Source organism: Melitaea cinxia, chromosome 19 (genome assembly GCF_905220565.1).
Source record: "Melitaea cinxia chromosome 19, ilMelCinx1.1, whole genome shotgun sequence".
Classification (NCBI taxonomy): domain Eukaryota; kingdom Metazoa; phylum Arthropoda; class Insecta; order Lepidoptera; family Nymphalidae; genus Melitaea; species Melitaea cinxia.
In genome coordinates, this window is record NC_059412.1 from 10,069,500 (window position 1) to 10,084,558 (window position 15,059).

The following is a 15,059-nucleotide window of genomic DNA, read 5'->3' on the forward strand; positions in this document are numbered from 1 at the left end:
CTGAAACAATTAATTGATTATACACTGAACAAAAAATGCACTAGCCATCTTATCACCAGTAGGGAAAAGTAAATTTTTCTCTACTAATTACAAATAAAAAACCGCTCTGGTGTAGTGGTTCGTTAAGTCGCATAAAACACCGACGGTTTGCGGGTTCGATTCCCGCTTGGGATAGATGTCACCGGTTTGCCGCCGCGAACCGGAAAACCCGCAGTGGAGCGGCGTAGTAGATTAAGCTCCACTTCTCCTACATGAAGAAAGAGGCCTATGCCCAGCAGTGGAATATTACAGGCTGAGTTGTACCAATTTATTAAAGGCAATACACATGAGTACTTCAATGTGTCTAGTACATAAATCAATCCAAGAAGTATTTATTCATTATTTTACCAGAGTTGTCGCATTATCATTTAACACAACATTGATATATTGTCACATGTACATTAGTATAATGACTGCGATAGTAACAAATGGTGTGTGAACCGACACTCGTTAGTCACCGACTGAATGATAATGACTGTTATAAAATCTTAACGTACGCTATCGTTAGCGTTATTATGTCAACTTGTCTTGATGACGCTTAAAAAGTACCTCTCTGTTTGACTATAAAATGTTGGGTACTGAGATGTTAACAAGTAATTAAAACTCCTCAAAAAATGATAGATTATTAAATGATAAAAAATGAAGCAAGTGTGCTTCTACGGTAGTCATAATTTGCTTAGTGTTTTGCGTGTTGTGGAAGTATAAGTAATTCGTTAAATTAATTAGTACTGTTTATTTTACCTGAAAATTTGAACGAAGATTATAATCTCGATCAATAAAACTGTTTATCGTTATAACAACCGCTCTGGTGTAGTGGTGCGTGTGCCATGTACGCGACTGTATTTCGGCGGTTTGCGGTTTCGATTCCCACTCAGGATGGATATTTCATTTGTTTTTTTTTATGTCACTAGGTCAGCAAACAAGCGTACGGCTCACCTGATGGTAAGCGATTACCATAGCTTATAGACACCTGCAACACCAGAAGCATCGCAAGCGCGTTGCCAACCCAATCCCCAATCCCCCTAGGAGCTCTGGTCACCTTACTCACCAACAGGAACACAATACTGCTTGAAAACAGTATTATTTAGCTGTGATCTTCTGTAAGGTCGAGGTACTACCCCAGTCGAGCTGCTCCATATTTTGAGCAGGAAATTCCTGCTGTGCCCTACCTCAGTTTAAAGTAGTACAAATATTTCTTTCCAGTGGCCGTTTGTTGGTAAGCACGTTAAGCTATCGGTTCCGGTTGATATCATATACACCTGATAACGATCGTTACTCATAGTAGGAAATATAATACTGTCTGAAACGTGAATCGTAATTTCGATCGCATAGATTGAACACCTTCGTGTACTTCATCTACGAGTTCGTGACACCAAAAAATTAATGAGTCCACATTTAACACCATTGAAAATTATAAAATTAAGGATATGGATTAACGAATATCCTTAATAATATCCTAGCGTATATGATTATTAGCGTTCCAAAATCTAAAGCCTATTAAGATTTTAATTCATTTATAGAAATTGTTATTGGTGGAATCGTCGGAGACAAGTCGGGGAAAATATGGTTCCATCTAATACATAAAATTCTCGTGTCACAGTTTTCGTTGCCATACTCCTCCGAAACGGCTTGACCGATTTTGATGAAATTTTTTGTGCTTATCCGGTATCTATGAGAATCGGCCAACATCTATTTTTCATCCCCCTAAATGTTAGGGGTAGTCCACCCCTAAATTTTTTTTATTTTTTAGACAATATTTTTAATTTCAATTTTTTTATGATACAACATTAAAAAATACATACAACCCTAAATTTTCACCCTTCTACCACCAACCCCTATTTTAAAATAGCGTTTAGCGGCAAGACAACGTTTGCCGGATCAGCTAGTAGTTTATAAAGAAGAAGAAAAGGAAAATCATTTAACGTTATATTACATAATTTTGTGGTTAAATTTTTATTTAAATTTTTGTTTTGTTAAATTTTTACTTACGAAAATAATCTAATTTAAATGTTTAGTGCGTGCGTGTAAATGTTAGTAGTTAATAAATTTAAAAAAAAATTAAAATACTTTGTTCTATAAAAGCGCTGCAAAAGTAATATTAATGCTATTCAATAATACCAAAGCTTAATTCTCTATTATCTAGTTTTTCAATCCGTTCAAAATCTATACTATAAGCTAATATAAATTTAATCGTGTTTGCTAACAAAAAAAACGACTTCAATTACATCGACAAGTAATACAACGTAAGTAGACGAAAAAAATTAACAAGCGCACTAGTCGACACTACGATTTTCGAGGATTCCTCTCGATTTCTCTGGGATTCTGTTATCAGATCTTGGTTTCCTTATCATGGTAGCACTCTTGAGATACCTTCTTTCCAACGAAAAAAGAATCATCAAAATCGGTTCATAAGCGACGAAGTTATCCCCGTTATAAAAAATATACATATATACAGTCGAATTGAGGAACCTCCTCCTCTTTTGAAGTCGCTTAATAAAGCTCCCAAGTTTTGTTTGTTTCTTTGTTCAACTGAGGTAGGGCACAGCAGGAATTTCCTGCTCAAAATATGGAGTAGCCCAACTAGGGTAGTACCTCGACCTTACAGAAGATCACAGCAAAATAATACTATTTTCAAGCAGTATTGTGTTCCTGTTGGTGAGTAAGGTGACCAGAGCTCCTGGGGGATTGGGGATTGGGTCGGTAACGCGCTTGCGATGCTTCTGGTGTTGCAGGTGTCTATAAGCTACGGTAATCGCTTACCATCAGGTGAGCCGTACGCTTGTTTGCCAACCTAGTGACATAAAAAAAAATTGAACGCGCTAATCTCAGGAGCTAGTAGTTCGAATTGAAGAAATATTTTTGTGTTGTCTTTTTACCGTGGAAAGAATATTTTAGTATGTTTTCTTTTCAAATCAACTCGGCTGAAACCGCGTGGCATAGCTAGTATAGTACAAAGTATATTTTATAATTCCACACTAACGTTATGAAACGACAAGTTGAGTTTGTACTTTATCACCCACTGGGATTTTGCATTTTCTAAGGTTATCCACGGCTATAAAAATCACGCTACAGCGCATAGAAGTGGAATGGTAGCAACAAAAATGCGACTAAACGTGAGATACCTAGAAAATAACATTTAAATGTATTTTAGGTATCATTATTTACTTATTTTATTGTATTTAACGCAGTTCGGTTCGAAGGTATGATGGTATTTTAAAGGACCAATATGTAAATATGAGTTCGCGAGTTTATTCTTCTGCGTTTTTAGCGTTTCCCGTTACCCGATACTGGATGGATATGATAGGGACGTTAAGTGCTATTATATAGCAATAAAAATACATTACACACAGAATCCAGAATGGAAAGCAGGGACCACTTTCCAATCCACGAACGTGTGAGACGAATTTTAACTTAGTTTAGAACTTTTAAAAGTAAATTTAGCTTTGAAAAATATTGAAGGACTTAAAAGTGCGTAGTTTATATGAATTATAATTAATAAGTCAATCACAACTGAACCGAAAAGAACAGAAATAATAATAATAATAGGATGGAGTGACATATAGTATAAACAGTATAATAATAATAACGCTTCACATTCAACGCCCCCCAGTAGAATTTCCAATGTGTCGGAAGTCTAGAAATATACAATACACAATCACAATCACTACCACGACAAATGTTTATATGGCCAATACAAATGTTTATCATGAGTGAGTATCGAACCGCGACTGCACGCGCAACGACCATTGCTATCGTCGGATAGCCTCAAGACGTCTCATTGTAGAACAAAAACCTTTCATATAGATGAGTTTACTAAAGATTTGTGTATATTTTTCCTTAGTAATAATCGTTATTAAGTGCTTTTGATGAGAAACCTGGTATGATTAAGCTTAACAAACTCTATTAGGTGGTGGCGAGACCATGAAGTCAAAAAAACCATCATCATCATCATCATCATTACAGCCTATACAGTTCACTGCTGGACATAGGCCTCCACAAGTTTACGCCAAAAATAACGTGAACTCATGTGTTTTGCCCATAGTCACCACGCTGGGCAGGCGGGTTGGTGACCGCAAAAAATCATGCCTGAAATAAATACTGTCTAAATACAAATGTCTAATCTAACAAGGAACCAAATTTATGACGATGTCAATAGGACCAATAAATCAGCGGTAAATATTCTATCGTCTATATATAGCTACTTTTATTCATAGTTTTAAAAGTAATAAACTTAATTTCATAAACCAATTAGCATATATAAATAACGTACCTATTAAGATCGAAATGGTTGCCAAATTAATAATCAAAAACTATAATATTATCCATTCAATCATTTACAATTTCCGGAATACAGTTATAAATATGTAATTATGGCGGCAGGATTCGCATCAAATTTCATAGCCGAATAACTTTGTGCCACTAGGATAGTTTTAAGCGATGACGAGTCGATATTCTCGTTACTCAAATATAAAAGCCTATTCAATACCGTTACACTGATATCGCATTCAATGGGAATTTGGGAAACCGCGAAATTTGCCCATCATAGCGCACTGAGTCGCGTGTAATGTAATGTTCGGGACTGTTCGCATTGCACATTTTAATTTAAATAATGATAAATAATTATCATATACTGGAAAATATTTCTTTAATTGTTGAGAATATTATTTGAATTTGATTTAATATAAGCAGTGAAGAAACGTCGAAACAAAAACTAGTAAAATTTGTCTTGATAATTACCAAGAACAAACGTAGAAGAATGAAAATCGTTTTAGTATAATATGATATCCACTCTATTTCCTCAAATTAATTTATTGTAATCTAAGATACAATTACTACTCGTACTCTTACTCGTCGTATATTATGACGATAAAAAATAGTCACAAACATGGATAAATAACCTTAAATAAAGTAATTTGCAATAATCGATCACGGTCAACTAATCCGTATTAACATCGATTGATCGCTTTATAATCGCTTGTCGATTGCCTACTTTTTAATTTCAAATATGCGCAGTTGTTCTGTACTATGTATCTAAAATATGACTCCCTCTTCTTGTAATTAAAATCGTGATGTTTTATAGCCTATTAAACAGGTTTTTTAAAGAAAACATAAATGTCAAAATCTATTAGCAGATTAACGGACACTAGAAGTATAATTTAAGTCCAGAAGCACTTTCAACAAACAAACTTTTCACTTCTATCTTAATTTGTGAAAACATGTTAAACGCTTGCATAATTTCAGAATTCTATGAAATGATCTTAGAGCTTCAAACATTTTATCTTGAAAAACAAAATTAGCAGTCGTTTACCGTCTTATAATGGAGACACGTACTTAATGTAATGTTAGGGTACCATTGGCGTACACTATCGGATATTCCCGGACCGCTATTACCGTTACATTAGCTGAATTTTTGTCATCTGACGGTAATGAGAATTGGATGTTGTAATATAAAGCTCAGAACTATTTTGATTAAACCCTGAAAATTACGAATAGCATTTAATTAATAAATAATTTAAATGCGATCCTGTATTTTTCTTTCAATACATCCTTAAATTATAATTAGATTTTCCAGAATATTGTATATCATTTTTTCATCATAAAAGTAAAAAAAAGTGTATAATTTAACAGGCTAAATAAAAATCAAATAATAATATGGAAAAAAGATCCAAAATATGAAGACTCGTATTCTAAAGGGTTGGTACAATCACTCACTTCAGCCTATCGCAGTCCACTGCTGGACATAGGCCTCCCCAAGTTCGCGCCCGTGACCGCAGGGCTAGTTTTGTCGCACCGAAGACGCTGCTGCCCATCTTCGGCCTGCGTATTTCAAAGCCAGCAGCTGCATGGTTATGCCATCATCGAGCGGTCGGCTTTACGAGTTCCAAGGTGGTAGTGGAACTAACTGTGTTATCCCTTAGTCGCATCTTACGACACCCACGGGAAGAGAGAGGGTGGCTATATTCTGTACTGCCGTAACCACACAGCTAACATAGGCACAACCAAGATGTATTAAATTAAACCACAGGTCCTTTACACCGATTTGATTTTGGCGCCTGTCAATTGTTTCATACTTCTAATTTTTCTTGATATTTTGTATGCAGATTAAATAATTACGATATGTATTAAATGTGGCTTAAATTAAATTATCTCGCTAGTGTTTCCCTGTCTAATTTTAATAAAATTACTTTCTATGAATTAAATTCAAAAATTCTTCTATCAAAAAATAAATATTCTATGAGCAAAACTGAATTTCATACTTTTTCATGGTAATAATTTTTTCGTTCATCAAACAACTATGTAAAACGTTTCACGAAAATAGATATCTAAGTGAGGTGGAATCATTTGAACAGTCTATTCGATATAATGATACGGGCGACCTATCATTAAGATGTTATCAAGATCACTGCGGCGTCATTACCCCGTTATTTCACGTGGCACGGTTTTTGAGTGTTTTCTTGGGTATACATTAAGGTGGTTAGTATAATACTAGGAGAGACGCGATATTTCACTTGCATTGCATTTTTATAAACTTAGGAGACTTTTTATAATAAAACGTCAATTTAAAAAGTTTTTAAACCATCCGATTATGTACTCCGTATAATTTTAATGAGATACTTAATGTAACACTTATTTCTAACTTCAAACCTATAATTATTCATTCACAATACACACTTTTAACTATGTTGAATAAGCTATCACGCCACGTATCGAGTAGCAACGCTAACTGCACAATAAATAGTAATAACTGCCTCTTCACTTACAAATTATCATATTTATAGGACATCAATCCCGCTAATTGATGATAAAGATGGCGACTGACCAATCAGAAAATTAGTGTTAACTATTGGAAAGGTAGTGTCTCCATAATTATGCTCTTCCGGTACTTCAACAAATAATAATAAATACAGTTAGTACAATACAATCTTATAAAATTAAAGGAGTTAGAAGTATAAATGAATACTGTTGTATTTATTGTGTAACTACCCTGCAAAACAGACAACAATTATAGCGACTGACTTATCGTAAATGAATATTAACCATTCAGGAGACGGTATTACCATCTTTGTACTATTCCGGTATTTAACGAATAAATAATAAGAGTATTATCAACAAAAAATCAAATATTTTAATAATTGTCATAATTACAAATTTAAATGCTAACTAACAAAAGAGACATGTCCAGATTAAAATTCAAATCAGACTGTGGTAGTGCCTTAAACTATGGAAGATCATGGCGAAATAGGCAGAAATATGACAGCGGAGAAAGGGTCGGCAACAGCGTCTTGTAAGCTACAGTTGCGTCTGCGGCATCCGCTTATCACCAGTCGGACTGTACCATGGATGTCCACACACAAAACTGATACAAATCTTAAAATATGATAAAAAAACTTGAACGTGAAAAGGTGGTTTAAATAAACGAAAAATTTCTGAATGTAACATCCGTAACTCTCATAATATAATTAAATGTTTGAAATCAGATTAGAGTCTCTTATTGCGATGACTGTTCTATTCAATATTTATTGCCTTGACTTTGACGTGATGTCGAGATATGTGTCTTTTGGCAGAACGGATAAAGATTTTAAATATATTATATTCATATTTTGTGTATACTTATTATTTTTTTATGTATTAATTGTTTTAATAAAATTATAGCTCAAGCATTTATTTGCTTAGTTATTTATTTATTTAAATTGGATATTACAGATATCACACGATATCACAGAGGCCATGGTCACGGGAAGATTAGCGGTAAGACCGCTTAAATAAAAAAAATGATCGAGAAACCTTGGGATTTTAGATTTTGGACCTTATCAAATCAGATTTAGTTTATTATACAATATATACACTTGATAACTGTATATTGTTAAAACTTAACGCTATAAACTTAATGTATTCAAATCCTAAGACGGCGTGGAACCAATCGTTATTGAAGAATAAGGTGTGATAATAAACTGTGCTATTTCTTTTCCCCTTACAATTTCATAGTACATAATGTGTCATAATAAACAATATAGGTATAATATATAATTAAATTTTAAATAGTTAAATTTTTCCATTTTATTTTTGTTGTCTTAAATGCGCGATAAATAAAATACGTTTTTAATTAAATTATTTATAATTTAATTTTTCATTCATACCTGAAATGCCATCGTAGGTCCACCATTCTTCCCAGCTACCTGTTATATCTGAAAAAAAAAACAAATAAACACTAATTATAATAGAAATATATAATAATAGATTATATTATAAATGTTATTACTCAATTAACTAAAAATACATTGTAATTTTTTTTTAAATCAAACTGTCTTTTACCTAATTGTTTTAGATATGAATTTCCTATTTCCTGTTTTCTTATCTAATTCAATATAAGCAAAATAAATAAATGCTTCGTTTAATATTTTATTATAGAGTGATAAAAAATAAAATAAAACACTACTCATTTAAAAATGGTATTAAGGATTAATTGTAAGCAAGTCGAAGTCAAACAAGCAAGTCCTAAATGAGGTCATTTGTTCAATTCGAAATCTCTATGTCCTGTCGTTAAAAACATAAAAAAAAATACAGTAGGTATTTAAAATTACACTCAAAAATTTCATCAGTCACTGAGATAAGTTATAATTTCAAAGCAATTGATGACTAACATACTTAAAAACCATAGGTACACCATATCTTAACGAGTAATCGTCAATTACGGGCTAAGTTCAGCCGTATCAGTAGTATCAATTAAATGGGGGTAATAATAGTGTCAGGTACACTTAAAAAATAGTCCCTCTCTCTCCTGATGACTTATCGCTCTATTTTCATAAATTATTCACATTGATGGATCAACTAATAAATTACCTGTTACTGAGATGCATAGCAGTGTGAGGGTGAACAAACACTGCCGCATCGTGAGGATGCTACCGTCACGCAGGTCCCCGCATTGGGAATATCACGCCTGGAACAAAGATAAACACAATTAACTCATGTTTTAAGTATAAATAATAAATTATTACATAGTATAAGACAAAGTCGCTTCCCGCTGCCTTTACGCTTAGATTTTTATAACCACGCAACGGATTTTGATGCGGTTTTCTTTGATAAATAGAGTAATTCCAGAGAAAGGTTTATATGTATTATATATGCATAATATAGTAGAGGAACACTGATAGTATTTGTAATCAGATGTGCCCATGCCAATTTTTTTTCGTTGCCTGACACAAATGTGTCTCTTACGAAATTTTAAAAATCAACATGAAAAACCCATGATTTATTTTTAATGCCAAAGTTTAAAAAAAGTTTATCTCAAACGATTTTCTCAAGAAATTATATAATAAAGAAACAGTAATTATCCAGTATCACAGCATCTTGCGGATAGCGGTCCCTAGATAAGAGGTTTCCTTCTTTCGGTGATCCTTGCTTTATGAGCCTTGTTGGGTGTAGTTAGCTTATCTTCTTTGTGATGTCCTTTAGGGTGAGTTCGTGATAAATTACAATTGTTATACATTGCGTAAATGACGTGACTAGGTTTTTATTTTAAAAGATATGTCCAGTAAGTATAAAATTGTCAACAAATATGATTTCTTAGAAGTGAATTAGCAAAACAATTGTTTTATTGTGCACCTCAAAATATGCCAAATCATAAATCGAATATAGACATTGATCGCTGATGTATGATTTCAATCCGTATATTCATATGAAATTTCTCTAAGGAAGTAGTGTTCATTTGGTAAAAAGTCATTGTGATCGTTACTTTGTGCTACCATCGCGTTGTATATGAAGACTGTATTAATTATGTACAGAGTTGATAATTTTAAAATATATTTTTTAAGAAAAAAAAAAAATGTAAATCGCGTAAAAGTTCAATTTTCTTATATTTTAAATATATTTAATAACGAAACGACTACTTTATACCATTTATAAAGTTAATCCTAGAATAGTCACGCCGTAAGCTTACTTTGTTCCCGCAGCAATGAATTTGTGTTATTTTACTAACAATGTATTACTGTCAAGGTCGAGCGTGTCCGTAGCTAGAAACTAACCTATTTTATTTCATTATACGTAATTAATTGTCCAGACGACAGCATAAAGAAAACATTTCTATTTGTGTGTAATTAGTGGCTGATGTCATAATAAACTTGTGCTTAATATATCAGGTCTTGGGTTTTATTATTAGATGTCTTATATAGGCGTATATAATACCTACTATAGGTTCTGCTACGTTTCTTTTAGTAAGTGGTTCGCTATACGCAAAATGTAAATTGTAGATATTTCTAGGATACTTATAACTTAAGGAAAGTTTTTTATTCAGGTTTTTGTATGGCTTTTGATTCTGCTGGTTTTGAAATACGTCGTCTTCGGTGCGACAAAGCCAGCCCTGCGGTTACCAACCCGCTTGCCCAGCGTGGTGACTATGGGCAAAACACTTGAGTTCGCGCTATAATGTCTGCGAACTTGTGAAAGCCTATGTCAAGAAGTGGACTAGGATAGGCTGAAGTGAAGATGATGATGATGGTGATGGAATTTGAATCTTGTTCACGATAAGCGGGTAAATGTCTTAGATTCTAAACATTTTTGAATATCGTATCAAAAATTGACCGCTCCAGCGGGATTCGAACCCGCGTCTCCGACTGACCGTGTCGGCGCTCTAGCCAATTAAGCTATGGAACGATGTACCCGCTAGAGCGATTTTTTTTTTGATATGATGATTTTTATTTTCGATTTAAGCGAACCGTGACGCCGTCTGTAGTGAGTTCTTTACAGAGACCCGTAACTATTCAAAGTTTCATATTACAATGAAAATCTTTGACAGGAGACGACACCATGCTATTTTTAATAAGTACAATTTTATTTTTGTGCTACCCTCACATTAGGAATTCTAAACATTTTTGAATATCATATCAAAAATTGACCGCTTCAGCGGGATTCGAACCCGCGTCTCCGACTGACCGTGTCGGCGCTCTAGCCAATTAAGCTATGGAACGATGTACCCGCTAGAGCGAAATTTTTTTTGATATGATGATTTTTATTTTCGATTTAAGCGAACCGTGACGCCGTCTATAGTGAGTTCTTTACAGAGACCCGTAACTATTCAAAGTTTCATATTACAATGAAAATCTTTGACAGGAGACGACACCATGCTATTTTTAATAAGTACAATTTTATTTTTGTGTTACCCTCACATTAGGAATTCTAAACATTTTTGAATATCATATCAAAAATTGACCGCTCCAGCGAGATTCGAACCCGCGTCTCCGACTGACCGTGTCGGCGCTCTAGCCAATTAAACTATGGAACGATGTACCCGCTAGAGCGAAATTTTTGATATGATGATTTTTATTTTCGGTTTAAGCGAACCGTGGCGCCGTCTATAGTGAGTTCTTTACAGAGACCCGTAACTATTCAAAGTTTCATATTACAATGAAAATCTTTGACAGGAGACGACACCATGCTATTTTTAATAAGTACAATTTTATTTTTGTGTTACCCTCACATTAGGAATTCTAAACATTTTTGAATATCATATCAAAAATTGACCGCTCCAGCGGGATTCGAACCCGCGTCTCCGACTGACCGTGTCGGCGCTCTAGCCAATTAAGCTATGGAACGATGTACCCGCTAGAGCGAAATTTTTGATATGATGATTTTTATTTTCGGTTTAAGCGAACCTTCTTAGATTCTTTTAGCTAGATTTAAATTTTGTTTTGTAATTCATCACACTGCTGACGATGAATTTGAAATAATACATACAAAATAATAGTTATTCCAATAAACTTGTGGCAAAAGTTTAATTTGTACTGGCAGATACAGGTAAGATTCTCGTTGCCGCTAGATTTTCAGAGAAATATTTGTCAATGTAAATAATTGTATTTAAATATTATCAAAACTCTGTTCTTCCTCTCTTACTCCTGTTCTGTGTTCATGTAGATTTGAACATCAAATTTTTTTCTGTGACTTTAAGTTAAGCGATTATTTTCAATAACTAAGCGTGATTATAACCAGTAACAGGCATTTACGATCTTGAGTCACCCTACGGGATGTTTTTTAAAAGGTAAGACATATTAACAATTGTGTCGCAGTATATTTATAACAATATTATGTATATTCACCAGAATATTCATTGTTTTGAAATAAATAGTAATAATCGCATTGTAAACACGAGAAGGAATAACAAAATTGTAACTCCAAGTTTCCGACTGCGCAAAGTAAACGTTTCCTTTCTGGATCATGGTATTCGCATGTATAATAAAATCCTACAAATAATTATTAAATTTGTATAATTTTCAGTTATCTAAGCTTAAATAAACAAAGTTGATTTCGACAATAAAAAAAAAATTAAAAATTACTTAACTTTGAAAATTTAAATAGAAAACGTGAATTAAGAAGTAATAAAACGTGCACTGTTCAGTATTATTAAGACGTATAAAGCATTCGATTCACCCCTACGTTCGGCTTGTCGCCAAAATGTCGAGCCAGGGTGTCTGCGACTATTGCAACTTGTGTTCAGTTCTCCTTTGCTCACTACCAATAAATATATTTTATGTCTGTCATCTACAGGGTTTTAGGATTAATAAAACGGTTGCTTATTGTTTTAAACCTATTGTTAAACCTTGTTTTCCGTTGAGGAGGGGTAAAGGTTTTTTATTTCACTCGCAAACTTTATTAACAACCGGTATATTGTTTTCGTGAATACATCATATTTTGGTTTTTTTATTTTAATTTTCTTTTAAAAGAGTTTAGTCGAACAATAAAAACCATAAAACTGATTCAGTTCAGTCGTACTGCAGTTATAATTGCCAATATCCATTTATAATTACAAAAAATGGCATTTAATTTTTATTTATATAGATCTATAAAAAATATTCAAATATATATTTTTGTTATCTGTTGATTAAAAAAAAAAAAACAATTATTATTATAAATTGAGTCCTAATTCCATGTTTAAATGTTTAGAGTATTTAATACGATTCCATATGATTTAGTAAATTCATATTTAGTTCAAAAACATTAATATGTACAAATCGCGAACATCCCTTATGCACCCCTAGGCGTCAGAGCGGCGGGCGCCGGGGAGTCTGCAACTCTGCGTTTCGATAAACACATATACCAACTGCGATATTTTATTACACAAATTGTAGTTTCTCAATTTTATATCCAGTAATTTTTGCTTATATTACTTGGAGTATAAATTAACTTTTATATCAATTCATTGATTACAATTAATAGCTTTCACTAGTGCTAAGATGACAGGTGATTTCGCCAATATCTCTATATCAATCAATACGTGAAGCAAAAACTTTGTAACTCTTTTTACAAAAATTGCGCGGACGAAGGAGTATGAAATTTCGGATACTTATCTTTGTTAATATTATAAAGAAGTTAAGTTTATAACTTTGTTTGTATGTAGGGGGTAATCTTCGCAAATACTGATCCGATCATGAAAATTCTTTTACTAACAGAAAGCTACACTATTCAGGAGTGACATAGGCTATATTTTATTGTAATTGAAGAAAAAAAATTAAAATATAATATCAAAATGGTAAATAAACCAACGCCATCTATCACTTTTAGAAAAAAAATTATTAGTCTTTCGACGTTATTAATTTAGTCTTATTTTAGTCTATCGACGACGTTTTCTCGATTTTTGATAGATGGCGTTGGAGCAACATATTATTTAACTATTTATGTGCTATAAAATTTGTTCTTTAAAGTATGTTATTTGGTTCTGTAATTTAAAATAATAAATACACGGGAGCAACATATTATTTATTTAAGTGCTATAAAATTTGTTCTTTTAAGTATGTTATTTGGTTAATATAGTAATAATTAACGCCCAACGAAGTGAACACGGGTCGGCTAGTAGTTTATATAGAGAAGGAGTGCAGAATGCTAATATTTTTTTAATTAGGCCTAAAAAGTACATTAAATGAATTAAAAACATTATACACACTACCATGTATTTGACAGACACACGCATATAAGTATACTCTTTTGTTTATTATTATAGAAGTATAGTCTTTAACAACAGAACCTAAATAATGTTTAAGCTAATAATTTTAATTAATTATGGTCGAATTTCATTTTATGATTTACAAAACGGATTTAGAATTTTTTTTTGCTATAAAGCTTCATTCTTAAGGAAGTTTACAAGCTATAAATTATCACATTACGATTAAACGTTTTAAAATTGAAAACTCGTAAAGAGTGCAATTTAGTCTAAAAACTACTAAAACACAACACTACCCAAAAATTGATACTTTTTCTCGCGAAATTCAAGTAAACCAACGTAGCGTAGCTATTTAAGAAATAAATTCAAAAACGTCTTATAAAGAAAAAAGATTACAATGTTTTTTTCCGTGCGTAATACTAACCATGGCATCGTAACAAAGTAACAAATGACTCATTAATTCGTTTTTTCCATAACAGAGGTATTATGAAACATTTGTAACGGCATAAATCTTAATACGCTTATTTATGCGATTTTGATTTCTATAAGCTTAGGTCTAAAGTTGAAAATTCTTTGATATGCTTAATCGTTAAAAGCGTACCCATTCAAACAGGAAGTTAACAGCGGTTCGTAGACAAAGCTCGTTCTTTGCCGGAAGTGGGTGTATCTACGTACAAACTGATAAGGTAGTTGTTATTTTCAGACTATTAATGATATTTTATTTTTGTTTTCTTTTTTTGCTCATAGACACTATTTTACTAGTGAAATTATTCTTTATTCCTTTCACCCACAACCCGCAGTGGAGCAGCGTGGTGGATTAAGCTTCGACCGTTCTTCTACGTCGAGAAAGAGGCCTATGCCCAGTATATTAAATACATATATTATATGGCTGGCTCAGTCAGTCAATCAATTTTACAGTCTAAATCAATACTGGTACTAGACTTTTGTTTGTTTTATATAAATAATAATAAATAAACACTTCACACTCAACGGCCCCCAGTAGGATTTTCTCCTGTGTCGGAGGTCCGGAAACACACACACTACACAAGCACAAACGCCCAGACCACGACAAACATCTATATGACCAATACAA

The 15,059-nt window shown here is 33.0% G+C and overlaps 1 protein-coding gene across 1 annotated transcript in view; it reads right to left on the bottom strand.

Moving 5' to 3' along the window:
- The window catches only part of LOC123662627 (carbonic anhydrase-related protein 10-like), an 81,161-nt gene that overhangs the window by 19,444 nt on the left and 46,658 nt on the right, over positions 1 to 15,059 (bottom strand). The window contains exons 2-3 of the mRNA XM_045597443.1: positions 8,881 to 8,977; positions 8,178 to 8,225 (exon numbers count right to left, since the gene is read on the bottom strand). Coding sequence (XP_045453399.1) covers positions 8,178 to 8,225; positions 8,881 to 8,929 — 97 coding nt within the window. The 5' untranslated portion in view covers positions 8,930 to 8,977. The remainder of the gene's footprint in view (positions 1 to 8,177; positions 8,226 to 8,880; positions 8,978 to 15,059) is intronic.